Source organism: Sparus aurata, chromosome 9, assembly GCF_900880675.1.
Source record: "Sparus aurata chromosome 9, fSpaAur1.1, whole genome shotgun sequence".
Lineage (NCBI taxonomy): Eukaryota > Metazoa > Chordata > Actinopteri > Spariformes > Sparidae > Sparus > Sparus aurata.
Window position 1 is genome coordinate 17,947,088 of NC_044195.1, and position 14,550 is coordinate 17,961,637.

General features: G+C 42.0%; 1 protein-coding gene across 7 annotated transcripts in view; it reads left to right on the forward strand.

Moving 5' to 3' along the window:
* The first annotated feature begins 3,893 nt into the window (after window positions 1-3,893).
* Window positions 3,894-14,550, forward strand: part of zmp:0000001200 (dedicator of cytokinesis protein 9) — an 87,759-nt gene continuing 77,102 nt past the window's right edge. For 3 of the 7 annotated variants that reach the window (XM_030427985.1, XM_030427988.1, XM_030428001.1), the window contains exon 1: window positions 3,894-4,333. In XM_030427985.1, the coding sequence (XP_030283845.1) occupies window positions 4,217-4,333 (117 nt within the window). In that variant the 5' untranslated portion in view covers window positions 3,894-4,216. The remainder of the gene's footprint in view (window positions 4,334-14,550) is intronic. The other 4 variants (XM_030427998.1, XM_030428004.1, XM_030428002.1 and 1 more) reach the window with 2 other exon arrangements.

The window sequence follows — 14,550 nt, forward strand, 5'->3', positions numbered from 1 at the left end:
ACCGTAGAAAATACGGTCACAATGTAACTGTAAATTTCACATTAGAGAACTGTTATTTGTTTACGGTAATTTGCTGTAAAAATAACAGTTATCATATAAACCTGTTTACGGTAAATTCTTTTAAAAATAACACATATAATGTAAAACTAATTACAGTCCATCAGTAAAAAAACAAGGTAAAACTGTAAGATATATTACGGTATTTTATTGCAAAGTTCAACTACGGTAAAATACTGGCAGCTGTGGTTGCCAGAATTTCACCGTAAAAAATATGGTACAACACACATGGAATTACAGTTTGTTGGCATAGATTTTACAGTCAGCAAATGCAAATGGTAAATTATAAAGGAAATAACCAATTAAGCCCATTGTAAACCAAAGTACAGACTATAATTGATAAACTTTAAGAACATCTCTTTGCATATACACATTCTCTTTGAAAAACAGAACTTGTCCAGTATACTCACAAGGCAGTGTTGACATCTTCAAAAGACAGTGTGTGTCCATACATATGAAGGATAGTCCATGGTAGAAGAAATAAACGTCATGAAAAAAGGAGCCACTTGCCCTGTGTTGATCAACACTAATGAGTCACTGAGTCCAGACTTGGCTGAAGAGGGCTCTTAACATGGAGATGGTGTTCAAGAAACTGGAACTTAAAGCATTCAGCAGTCACCAGTTCTGCTTGAAGACTCATGTGTTGTCCATCTGGTGTCCACTGTAGACTGGCATGATCCTCTCTGCAGCCAGAAAAAAAGAAACAAAGCAAAGGTTAGATTGATGCAGTGCCTGAGCATGATGCCTACAGAGATAAATTCAGCCTTCTGCTGTTAAACTGAGCTCCAATGAGCTATACATAGAATGAAACCAGTACTCTGGAATATAGTTTTGCAGGTCATCAGGAGTATTTCATTTATTTTATTGTATTAGTGTGAAAAGTAGAAACAGTCACTTTTCAGGACTAAGTGATCATCACTATTTGTTTCACCCTTGTCGAATTGCAGCCTAAATCCTGAATCCTGTCCATAATACTGATTTTTTTTTTTTCTACTGTATGTTTGTATGAAGCTGTTGGCACCGTTCACTTGAGGGAGATCGATTGAGTGTAGTTTGAGTGCTTGCATCTACTCATTTGCTACACTGACATAAACCATAGCTTACCTCTAATTAGCCTTGACAAGACTGGTGTTTGAGTCATTGGGTCCAGACTTGACTGAAGACAGGTGGGACAGAGTCTCATACAGACATGTTACAATGTTAAGGAAACTGGAACTTTGGGCAGGTGTTGTCATCATTCCTGCTTGAAAATTCCCCAGCAGTCGTCAATCAGGTGTTTACTGTGGACTGGCATGAATCTCACTGCAACCAGACAAAGAAAGACAACAAAGAAAACATTGTTAATGATAATAATGATAATTATTATTATATAGCACTTACACTGTTGCAAAGTGCTTCCCGCAACAACAACAACAAAAAACAAAACATTAATTAAAGAAGTTGGAACAGAAAAAAAATTAAATGGTGAATGAAGAGTAGGTTTAAAAAATCTCATAAAAAGGCCATCCTATAAATATGATTTCAGGAGGCGCTTAAAACGGTTAACAGATTTAGCAGATCTAATAGATTGAGAGAGACTGAGGGAGAAACTGTGGAGAGTGACTACAGCTGAAAACACACAATCCTTTGGATTTGACATCGAATCAGTGATTTTGATTTTTTTAAGGATAGTTCCGAGGATTTCCCCTTAAGGAACTCCAGATAACAGGGTAGTAGACATATATGGGAGACATAATTATTGATGTGGCCATGTAAGTATTTGACAGGTATGAAGAAACAAAAACATTTAATGGCAGCACCAGTTCAGAAGCCAATCTATTTAAATGTACTCACTGAAGCTGAGTGCTGATAACGATGACGACGAATCAGAGTACTGGCCATACCGCATTCCTGCAAAGTTGATTGCCTTACATTATCCAGCTGCACCGTGCTGTGGAGAAGGTGAAATTATTTGTTAAAAAATTGTATGTCTAAGGTGTTAAAGGGATCATTCTCACTTGTTATGTTATCTTTGAATTCGCCTAGATCAAGTGTCAATAAATGTTTCCTCCGTAATACATCCAAGTCTCCTTGTATCATCTTTCATTAAGAGTAAACCAGTTTCTCCATTATCAAAGTCTTAACCGACTTGCTACAGAAGTTACAGCTAAACATTTTTCTAGCATTAGCAACGTTAGCTGTAGCTAACGTTAGCGACTTCTCAGAGCCCTTAAGTGACTCTTTTATTCGGCAAAAAGCAGATAGTGACATGTCCAGCAACTTTTAAGATATAGCTACCTGAACTCCTCTGCTTGAAAGTCAACGAATAAGAGCTAACGTGGCTCTGCGGCTAGCTAACGTTAATCAGACAGTCTCAATGAGCTGTGAATGTGCTTACCTGAAGAAGAGACTCTGCTCCTGTGGGCGCCAAGAAATGGCGGTGACCTGAAATTTCAAGCTTCCGTTAACTCGCGGTCCTCTCTCTCTCTCTCTCTCTCTCTCTCTCTCTCTTCTCTGTCTGTCTTGTCTGTCTGTATCTATCTATCTAGCTATCTAGCTGTGTGTCTGTGTGTCTGTCTCTCTGTCACAACAACAAACACTGCTCCTGTGGGCGCGAAGCAATGGCGGTGAACTGAAATTCAAAATTTCTAGCTTCCGTTAACTCAGCGGTCATCTCTCTCTCTCTCTCTCTCGCTCTCTCTCTCTCTCTCTCTCTCTTTCTCTCTCTCTCTCTGTCTTTCTCTGTGTCTCTCTCCTCTATTCAATAAAGCTTTATTGACACGAACAACTACAAACACAACAACGTTTTCATTGTCATGTTTTACATATAATAAAAAAAGGACATGTACAAGAATAAAATAAAAATAGAAATCGTGTTTTCACTATACAAAAGAAAGATATAAAATAAAATATACTATTTTTTTATGGAAGCCCATTTCCGCCACTTGACAAAAATTATGAGATACTTTGACTTAGCTATCTCATAATTTTGACTTAGTATCTCATAATTTTTTTTCATCAAGTGGAGGAAATGGACTTCCATATTATTCAAAAAGGATGTGTTAACAATGCTGCAATAAAACTCTATATGATAAACTCTAACGATTGTTGTAGGCCTATGTTTTCCTGTGGGACAATAAAGTTAATCTTATCTTAATTCACTGTGTTTTGACAACAATACAACATTTATAGTTTTCTATTGCATTAAGTGCTTTGTGTCGGCCCGAACAATGCCCCTTAACTGTGATATAATAAGCACATACCACGGCCTGTCATGATGTATTGCTTAAATATACCATACTTTTTAACATTCTACTTTCTATACAAATGATGGTATGATTTAATGGTTGTGTACCGTAAATGTAAACGTAAACATCAGCAAAATCTGTAATTCAGACAGAATGATACCGTCAATTTTAGGGTAATTACACGCTTGTGACATTACGGTATTTTACCGTGAATTTAGCAAACTTTTTATAACATTCACAGTAAATTCCATATTTTCTACTTAGTAAGGCCGTAAAATTTAAGTTATTTACTGTTTCTTGATTTACGGTAATTCTTTGTGTAAATACATTTCTTTAATGTATTTACTACAGTGATATACAATTTTTTTTATTTTACGGTATTTTACTGTTGCTATTGACAGTTTTTTTACCGTAATTTCTACAGACATTTTTTACAGTGTGGCTGCTGTCCAAAGTCCAGGCCTAGCTCTCTCTCTCTCTCTCTCTCTCTCTCTCTCTCTCTCTCTCTCTCTCTCTCACACACACACACACACACACACAGCCAGCAGTGGGCTGGCCTTTAAGCCGGTAAGGGGAGGAGTGCGCCGGGGAGGCAAACAGATTACACACCTCCTGTCTGACGTAGGACGGCCGATGAAACACTCCTCAAGAGGATATTTATCATGACAACAAAAAATCCGAGGGAAGGAGCCAGCGCGCCGGAATAACACAACGCAACGTTTTCACTTCTTAAAAAGCGAAGAGCATGAGACGGAGAGTTGGGAGTGGATCAGCAGCGGCCACACCACAACATGACCCAGCTTCACACTCGTGGTGCGCACTAGCGGCAGGTTTTGGAGACGCGGACAAACCGGTGATGATCTCTCTCTAAAACTTCGCGGTTTTAACTCGTGGACTCGAGCGGGTTCATTGATGCGAAGCGGTGCGTAACGATGGCTACTCCAGCGCACCCGGAGACCAGGAGGTTTACGCGGGGTCTGGGTAAACCTGGCACGGCGGCTGAACTCAGGCAGAGTGTCTCTGAGGTGGTGAGGACGTCCGTGCTGGTTGTAAGTACACACACACACACACACACACACACACACACACACACACACACACCTAAAGTCCCCATTTCCCTCTTCCTCCTCTTCCTCTTCAGTGACACATCGGTCAGTGCCATGAGTTCTGCCTAAACCTGCTTTTACGCGCATTTTCATCAAAAGTCAGCTGACTTTGTATCAGCTGGTTGGAGCACATGTGGGCTGTCGGGGTGGAAAAACTACAGGTCAGATGCGTGACCCTGCCGTACAAATGTGTGAAAGGAAGAGTGGTAGAGAGTGATTAGGAGTGAATGAATGTGACAGGAGGAGAAAAATGGGAAAAATTAGGAATGGGGAGATTTTGCAGATAACAAGATGGAGTTTTGCACATAAAGCACACTATTAAAAACTAGGTTTGGCTCTAGTTTATGCAGAACATTTAATGCATGTGAGCATTGATAAATTGCCCCAAAGTTCATGGAAGTCCGTTCAGTTGCACCCTCACCCAGCTGATTTTGGATTAGCTGGGTGGAAGAAGTACAGAGTGAGTGGCCCAAACGTGAGAAAGAGAGTAGACTCTTCCAATTATAGTCTCATTTACAGACTCTTACACATTGCATCCACTTTTCAAACTTTATTAAAATCTCACAAAGTTCGAGAAAAAGTCACTTCCAGGCTCGTTTGTTCCATTTTTTTTCTAAATGTGTAATTTCCTGGAAAGCCTGTAAGGAATCAGTGCTCCAGCAGATCAAGGTGTTTTGTACTTGGTGTCGATGAGGGCATCGGTTTCATGGGGATGCACTGAGATGACACAAAACCTCCTCGCAAGGGAAAGCATGTGGCTTCAGTTTCATGCCTCGGACACATACAAAGTGTCCAGTGACGGTGACATAATGCTGAATTTGACCGTCCACTTTGGAACATCTGGGCGACGAGGACCTGCAGAGTGCACCTCCTCCTCGGTGTCAGTTTTCCTCTGAGCTCAGGAGGAAAAAGGAGTCGGCCCCTTTTGTTTTGAGTTGTGTTGGGTGTTTGGTGCTCCGTCCGATTGTTCCAGCTTTCCTGGAAGAAGTTGCTAGGTAACAGAAACGGACACCGTCCAGGCTCTCTGTCAGGGAAATGGAATCCTGAGTCAGGATCCCAGACATCCAACCACACCTTCGTATTATTTATTCATTCTCACTCTGGTGCACTGCCAGAGACGCCAGAGGGAGGAGAGCAGAAATGGACACAAGTATGCATGTTTGGAAGTCAACTTGTTTAAGGAAGACTGAACTGACTCGCAGAAAGTCTGCATGGGACTTTTGTTGTTCGTGTTTGTATCAGCAGGCATGCAGCAATTCATTTGCTATTAAACTTATGGGCAGATATGTACAGTGGCGGGTTTAGAAACTTTTGTATGTGGGGGAGGACCAGGCGGGGGCAGAGTTTTAAAGAGGTGGTGGCACAACTGTTCAATAAGTGAGGATGTGTTAAGACTTGCATATAAAACAATGGTTTATTTAATCAGTGTCATAAATGCAGAGTAAACAACGTGTAATATGAAACAATGTGTTTCTGACTCCAAATAGCCTACAGCCACAGACAGATTATTAACAGGTTGCTGCAAACAGAGAAATAAAACACCACCTACCCATCCAACATAAGAGCAAGACTTCTTGCTAAATCTTTTAGTGTCTTTTTAAAGTAATTTTGTGTCTTTTTGTAGACATAATCTCTTCTTTTTTTAGTTGATGTTTGTCTTTTTCTGGTCATTTAGTGTCTCTTTGTCGTTTGTTGTCGTTTTGTAGTTATTTTGTATCCTTTTGTAGTTATTTTGTGGGTTTTTTTGTGGTCGCTTGGTGTCTTTTGTAGTAATTTTATATCTTCATGCAGTTGTTGGTGTCACTATGTTGTTGTTTGGTGTCTTATTGTAGATATTTTGTTTCTTTTTATAGTCTTTCTGTAGTTTTGTATCTTTTTGTGGTCGTTTGGTGACTTTTTGTAGTCATGTTGTGTGTTTTTGGAGTTGTTTTGTTTTTTTCATTAGTCATCATGCGTCTTTTATGTCTGTTTTTGTTCATTTTGTGCTTTTTTCACCTGCCATTTTGTGTCTTTTTGTAGTTTGTAGTTGGTCAGTTTGGGTTTCCTCGTAGTCATTTGATCGACTATCTGAGCAGAAATATTCATACCCACTTCATACACAGGTTCTGATCCAGAGGCCTTGGCTGTATACCTGGCAGACCTGTTCAGTAATCCTTCCATGATACTAGTAATAACCCTCTGGCTCTTGTTAGGCGGGCACCAAGTGCACATATGTGAAAGCTGTGTTGTTGAGCTTGAGTGTTTGCTGAAGCTTTTCAGTGGGACAAGAATGTGACTGTACACAAGACGGCTGTCCACGCAGCCTATAATGAATTCCTCCACGAAACATGTAAATACCACAGCAGGAATAGAGGGATCTGTTCCAGGAACATAAAGAGGGAATTGTAGCAGTTATCACCCAGTCTGATTGTTATTTCAGCGTGTGCTACACATTTATTATGTCCTTTCGGAAAAAAAAACGAAAACATATTGCTTCATTTCCATTATATAACATACATAAAGTACATGCTTGGTGGTCACACAGCAGTTTCTCAACTCTGTTTTAGGGTCAAGTGCACCGTGCTGCTCTCTTCCTCTCCTAACAATTTGTGCATTTTTGTTAAGGCGCACTGTGGCCAGAGCTTCTTTGTTTATTGTTGAAGTGGAGAGCAGAGAGACTTGTAATAGGCCAAAGCCCTCAGCTGAGCCATCCCTCTGTTTCTCCACACTTTGGGCATGCTGAGAGCACTATTAGCTCCATGATGGTTGTCATCAGCTTTGAATTTGTAGTGCTGGTGATGCGCTTGAAAACAACACAGGACACTGACATTCCCAGCTTTTGCTTCATGCAGAATCGCATAAGGACTCTTGTTAAACCGACATTAACGTATCAGCTGATGTGTATATAACAAATCAATGGCGGCTGGAAATGTTTATTGTGTGTATACAGTGTATGAAGCAGCTGGGGGTCAGTTGTGTAATTGTAATCAATAGTCCTAACTGCCCTGCCACCTAATGGTCACACACTCAGACCCTCAGTGTTCCTGCTGTGTGCCAGACCTAAGGGAGCTGTCCACCAGATGGGTGTCATTATATAGGAGTCATGCCATTAGCCGCCATGGCCAGTATGCACGCGGATAGCTGACTCAGCCAGAAGGGGGAAAGTGTGCTGCTGAAATGAACATCAGAATGTTTGACGACAGAGCACACGTGTTGCCGCTTGGCCTCGTTGTCAGGCATTAAACATCATGGCAAAAAAAAAATCCCATTTGAAAGCCAAATTGCTTTGACAAGCTCTCCCAGGTCTCTTGAGGGTCTCTGTGCTTGTCAAAATGGCAGATGGACAATTTAGATGCTTCTTAATCTGTTTGGCAGGTGGACAGCGGCTCTTGTCATGCGGTTTCACCCAATTACACTTCTACATCAACATCAACAAGCTGATTCCGCTCGTCCTCCCTAGATGCACATAATTGCCTCCATTTCCCCTCTATTACAATCTCTGACTCCCTCTTCTTCCTGCATCACCTGACAGGCTACATTTTATAGCCTGTTTGCTCGAATCACACAGTGATGAGCTCCTGCTGCAGAAAATGCAGTGTCACATCAGATGAGCTCACTGCACAAACCGCCCCCCCCCCCCCCTTCAGCTTTACATGCATAGGTGGAAATTAGGCAGGCGAACAGGGAGGTCCGCACCCCCTCGTCCTGGGGAAAACAGAGATTTGTTCCCCTCAATAACCTCTATCATTGAAAGAATATCATGTTTGTGAAAAATAATATGTCCTGAAAGCAGTTGTGCTTTTTGAGTTTTTAAGGATTGGTTCCGATTCCATCACAGATTGGTTGGTTTGGTCCACTGCCAATCAACCTGCATCTCCACAAACATCAGCCCTCAGTACACGTGTCTGTGGAGCGGCCTCTGATGGTGGTGTTTGCTGAGCATTGTAGGAAGCTTCCTTGCAGAAGCTAACTTAAAGGTGCAGTTTGTAATATTTGGCCGACCATTGAATTCATACGTCAAACAAATAGAGGGCAGCATATTATAGTAGTAACCACAAGCTGCTGCTAACTCTAGCTGCTGTTAGCCAGATAGCTCAGTTAGCCGTGCAGCTAGCGGTCCTATTATGAATACTGTATTCTCTGCCTGGACTGGGAGCTGGAAACACTGGGGGAGTGTTGATATTTTTTACGGCACTAGCACAGAAGCTTTTGACTTCTGACAGGGCAACTTTTTTCAGGCCTGATGGGACCATTGACGTCTTCGACATAACGTAAATAAAAGGCAATTTCTTCACATTCCGTTGTTAATTTTACAAATTATTTTTTTAACGTTGTAAACAAAAGTTCCTACATATGGCACCTTTAATACAAAAGGTGCTATTTTTCTCTTCTCACAAAGCCGTGCCTTTGCTCTGGTCAGGTTGAAGCACAAAAACACCTGGTTAGTGTCAAGAAAGCTGTGTGGATGTCCCAAGTTCTCATTTAAAACACCCGCTTTTGTCACCACGAGCACAGCTGGAAAATGCCCCAAGGTCTTCTACTGGTGTTACATTTCCAATTTACAAAAGCTCTGTAGGTGTCCACTTCAGGAACTTTTTTTCTGAGATTGTGAAATATACACCTTTGTTCACTTGATTAAAAACGCAACACCTGCACACCTCCAGCTTTTTTGAACTGCCCAGGTTTGGACATTTCCCCAAGATGTGGAAATCCCAGGAATGCCTCAGATAGGTGTGTTCATTGTTTAAAGTCTCTGACACACTATTTAAACGCGTCCGGGACTTTCTTTTCAACTTCCAGTTCTGACAGAACATGTTCCCTCTTTGATTGAGGTTAAATTCATGTCCTCTCATGCCGCGGACACAGATTTATTAGTCATGACACTAACCAGGTATGTGGTTTCAGATTACAAGATTCACCTTGTCGAGCCAAGATTCTGTAGTAAGTTTTTGAATCATGGATCATTTATCCTACATCTTCCAAATTGCAAGAAAGCATCTCCTCCGCTGTTTGTGATCGGAGCAGACGCTGGTGGCTGTCACATATGCTGCGGTCTGAAGATTACAGGGCTGTCCGAGTTGTGCGAGGCCTAAGCAGATTGACCTCCCACTGTATTCCTCTGTTTCTCTATCTGTCTGTCTATCTGTCACTACAAGGCCCGATGGTATCCGACTAAAAGGTTGCATAAGCTGCCTTCGTTAATGTGACGGTAAATGGTACTCTACAAGAACAAACCTGGGGGGTGGAGGGGAATGAGTTCTTGGAGATGAGTTCTCTGGAGGGGTCAATAATACATGAGGCTGCTCTAGTAACTGACACTCCTGTTAAGAGACTCTCTCTGTCTCCTGGACTGGGGACGAAACAAAACCCAAACTTTGATACCACTCGGTTCAAAAATCCTGTAAAACTATCAACTTTCCAACACCTCAGCTGTCTTCAATATGTATAAACCACTGAGCTGCCTCACTGTTCAGAACATTGAGTAATAAAGCCTTGGTCAAGTTACATAACAACCAGCAGTTTGTCGGATGTTGACGAATGTTTTCCCCCAAAGCTAATTTCCCTGAAGATTGCGCCGTGTACGCTTAGCTGCCAGTTTATTAGTGCACACAACTAATGCAGGGTAATAAAGCAGTCCTTAAATAAATCCTGCCTTCATGGAGGTTATAGTATTCAGTTTTTGTTGAAAGGGGTCAACTTCATGATCACTTTAGAGGCTGCAATTTGTGTTGCTGTTGATCCGTATTGCATTATGCTGACAGGTAAACTGCATAACAGCTGACAGGTGGATGAGGTAACTTGGCTACTGTCCCTTCTTGGCATCTCAAGACACAAGAAGAAAAAGCAAGCGAGGTCCCCTGTTTTTCCACCTGTCAGCTGTTATATGCTGCAGCGATCAGGCACTAATGACTTTAAACGTCTCGAAGTTAAAGGTGCACTATGTAGTTTTGGGGAAGACATTTTAATCAGATAACAAAATCTTTGTTTTTTATGACTGAATAAAGAAACCGACCTTAGGGCTTACATTTCTTACTGTGTCACTTTGTTGATATGTGGCGGACCCTGCCATCTTTCTGGTTTCAAACAGTGTTCTGGGGATCTTTTTTTCCCTCTGCGAGCAGCTTGTGTATTCAGTTATGGAAAGAGAATCTCAAAGTTTGTATTATTGCCTCAGTGATATTGTGAATATTAAAATATCTGAGTTTGAACTTCTTCTCCCAAACCACATAGTGCCACTTTAATGCTCTATGCCTTAATGAATGTGTGAAGGCTGCTTACAGTAACTGTAATGGAAACATTTAAACTCCACAAGACCCAGATATTAGCGGTGATGCATGGTTCTGTGGAAAGAAAGCTTCAAGGAAAAGTGAGAAATAAAGCACACCCGTCAAACTCACTATAAAATGTGACTGCATGGGTTTGGGCATGGCTCTTGGCAGTTGTGGTTATAATCTAAACCAGATTTGCCACTCAGAGCAGGAAGCTCGAGAGAATTCCTCTTCTGAGCAAATGAAGGTCGCGATAATACAGAGCACTTCACAAAGACTGAAATCCAGCCCCGACCGACCCTGGTTAGCCTATATCACTAAATACTACAGCAGCAAAGCCAACGCAAATGATCCGATGGCCAGACAGACAGAATTTGTTCCAGTGCAAATGAAAACTGATTGAATATCAGGAACATGCATTGCACTCAGCTTATCTCTGTCGGACAGCTGATAGGCAACCTCTCATTGCGCCAGAATGTATTTTAACCACATGTCAAAATAAGTGTTAAATTTGAAATTTGAGTCCCAGAAGTAGTTTTGAGGTCACATTGTGTGATTACTGGAGTTAACAGTTGCCTGGCTCAATGTGGGAAATGGGGATGTATTCAACTGCCATCAAAAACCCAGTGTACAGAGTAATCGGCCATCTATTGATTTTTGTTTCCAGGGATCCATGTCGATTTCATGGCAGTTACATCATTGTCACGTTTCAAATTGGCATTTCCATTACACAGATGTGGCTGTGCTTGGGCGACACAGTCGTTGTAGAAACCTCACTGCCACCATTGGCTAAGAAGGCCAAAATCTTTCCACCCTGCCTGCCTGAACAGGAAGTGCCCATGACTTCCTGTCCTTCATCTCCTTGTGGGAGAGCCGAGGCCTGTCTTTCCTAGATAGAGCAGGTTTCCTGTGGCTGTATTTTGGTCCGAGGAGAAGTTTTTAGGCAGGGCTCGCTGTTAAACCGCCCACTCTGTCTGAGTGTTCCGCCTGATAGAGCGGAGAGCTGTTTTGTAGCACAGAGGAGGTTACCATAACAGAGAGGCAGCCTGCTAAATGGCCCGGTCAGTGGGTGTTTTTCCTGTTAGCAAGTGCATGCTCCTCTGGGACTTGTTTTACTCTCAGAACATATACGTTCCTCTATTCCCTCATAATTTATAAGTACCGAGTGTATTTCTTCCCAACAGCGTCTTTCCTCCTATCCAGGCTTGTTGCTGAGGTGAAGTTTGTTTTGCTGGCTGGAACGTTACGTCTGCGACTCTGACAGTTTGTTTAGTTTTCACGCTCCTTTATGGAGAATCATGCGGAAGAGTCGAGCTGCTGGGTGGTCGCTGTCATGAAGGACTCGTCTAAATCCTTCCCTCATACATTTACAGTACAAATCAAACTTCCTCCTACTATACATCCTGCAGTGGAGCCATGGCTGCAGCACATTATCATCAGCAGTTTAGCAGTCAAGTGGAGCATTGCTCCGCCTCCATCCTCGGGGCCATTAAGGTTGCTATTTTTGAGTCAGCACAGCACACACCTAAGTGCAGCTGTGAAGGATGTACTGAATCACAATTCCCGTAGCTTTCTTTTCCCTCTGTGATTATAATGTGGTTAATCCAGTTGCCTTCCTCTGTAAACCGATAACGACTCTGGCATCATTGTCTATGATCCAATCAAGAGCGAGCTTTGAGTAAATGGAACAAAGATTGAACTTCACATGTTGTGCAACAGACTGCAAAACAGATCTTTGAAATCTTTGAAACATCTCATCCATCAGAGTCTTGACCTCGCGTCTATTGGAGGGAGTTTGGTACACAGATTTTCACCGTCCCCCTCAGGGCCCTGAATTGAATGTGCAATGCTTTACTTGTGCTTTGTTTGAAGCCCTGCTAGTCTTGCTTATAGTGGTTGGACATGTTATATCAAAGTCATAACTTAAAGAGTCATTCTGCCACCTGCAAACGGATATCTTGAGAACAACCCTTTTAAATGTAGACACGGTTTATTCTAATGGCAGTAGTTCTCTCTGCCATGTTTTTAATGGCCTTGGCTGCATCAGTGCTGTGCGAGGGAGTGCAGGCCTACCAGGGTCCATTAGCCCCTAACAGTCACATGAATGGCGCCACTACAAACAGGTCTTTACATGGCCCCAGCCCACACATGAGCAAATGAATGAGAGAAATATATGTGTAGGTGGACACTGCTCTGCCTGCCACCGCTGATTCATTAATTTTATGAGGGGCCGGCCAGAGTATTAGCCAACTGGTGAAACTGATCAAGCCTAAAACTCCAAAGACAAAATCATTGCACTGCACACGTGCACCAGCCTACAGATTAAGCTCATCGGATTAAGCTCTGAAAAGCACAACACTACTCCTGCGTGCACACTGAACACCACATCCATGTTGGCTGCAGGAGAAATGTCTAGAAAGAGCAGACTAATGAGTATCACATTTCCTTTTTAAGTCCTCCTGTGTTTTTTTTTTGTGAGGTGCATTTACTCTCCGGGCCTCCTTGATTTGTCTATTAAAGTAACGTTTCCCTCCCATCCGTCACTGAAACTGACCATTAACTTGTAATTGCGGGAACACGGCTTTTACCATGATAGAAGAGATTGGAGGGTTGGCTATGTGCTAACACTCCTAACCTTGTCATTATTTTTTCCACCCGGTGGATGGCGTTTTCTCCATTTTTGAATCACTGCCAATTACAGGATTTGCCCTCTCTCTTCTGGGTGGGGGTTTCCTCTTTGGCCTGTCAAGCATAAAGTTGATTTTATCCTTTGATGTCTGCTACACTCCAGCGCTTTGAACCCTCTGAACTCTGATAACCTTGATAAACTCTGGTTATTTTTAGCCATGATGGCAGTTTGTTCTAGGAATTAACATGTCTGTCTCTTGGTACACCACTTTGGTCCAGAGTGAAATGGCTCAACAACTGTTAGATGCATTGCTGATAATCGACATTGACGGTCCCTAGACAATGATTCCTTGACTTTTCCTTTATTGCCACCATGAGGTTGACATTTGTGTTTTGTTTAGTTTTTTTATCACTGAAATGTCCCAAAACTGGTGGATCACTTGACATTACATTTGGTGAAGACATTCATGTCCACCTCAACTTTGGTGACCCCTTAACTTCTCATGTAACGCCTTCGGTCAGACATTCACAACCAAGCACCAATCCCATCAACTTAAACTGTAGGACTACTTGAAGAGTTAATTTACTTAAACAGATACACGTCGTTGATATTACCTTGTGCACAAACATCTGAATTTAGGGAAATGAATCAAAATGGAGTTACCTGTTTTTGCACGCAAACCCCTCACTTGACGTTATTCTGAATCCCACTTATCTTCTTGCAAGACCCACTGTACTCCACCTCTGATTGGTTGGCTCTGTTGGTTGTGTAGTTTATTCTTTACTCAAACTGTTAACCCACATGTAAGCTCTGTTAATGCCGTTATCTGTGGTTTATAAACTATAGTTTTGCGGGTAAACACACCGGCCTCTTCCGTCTTTCTCCTGGTCTTCTGCTGCTCCTGTCTGGGTTATACCCGCAGAAAAGTTTGCTCTCAAGCATGGGAGTTCTTTTCCATTCTGTAAATCTTCTGTAAATATCACTTGATATTGTTATCATGAATTCCTTTTGCCAACAATTGTGTAATGATCTGAGGTCCTGACAGCCCTAATGCTGATGTGCATTTAGCTCCACTGTGCGAAAGTAAGGCCCCAAAGAGACATTAAAATGTGGACTCTTGTTAGATTTTGAATACTACTTTGTGTTTGTCCTTCACCCTCCCGTAATTAACAGTTTTATAACAGAAACACAGTCATTCAGCATGTCAACATCAGAATATGTCATTGTTTTATGAACACATAACAGTTTTTGTGCTCTTTTTTTCCACCTGTTCGCTCCCCTTG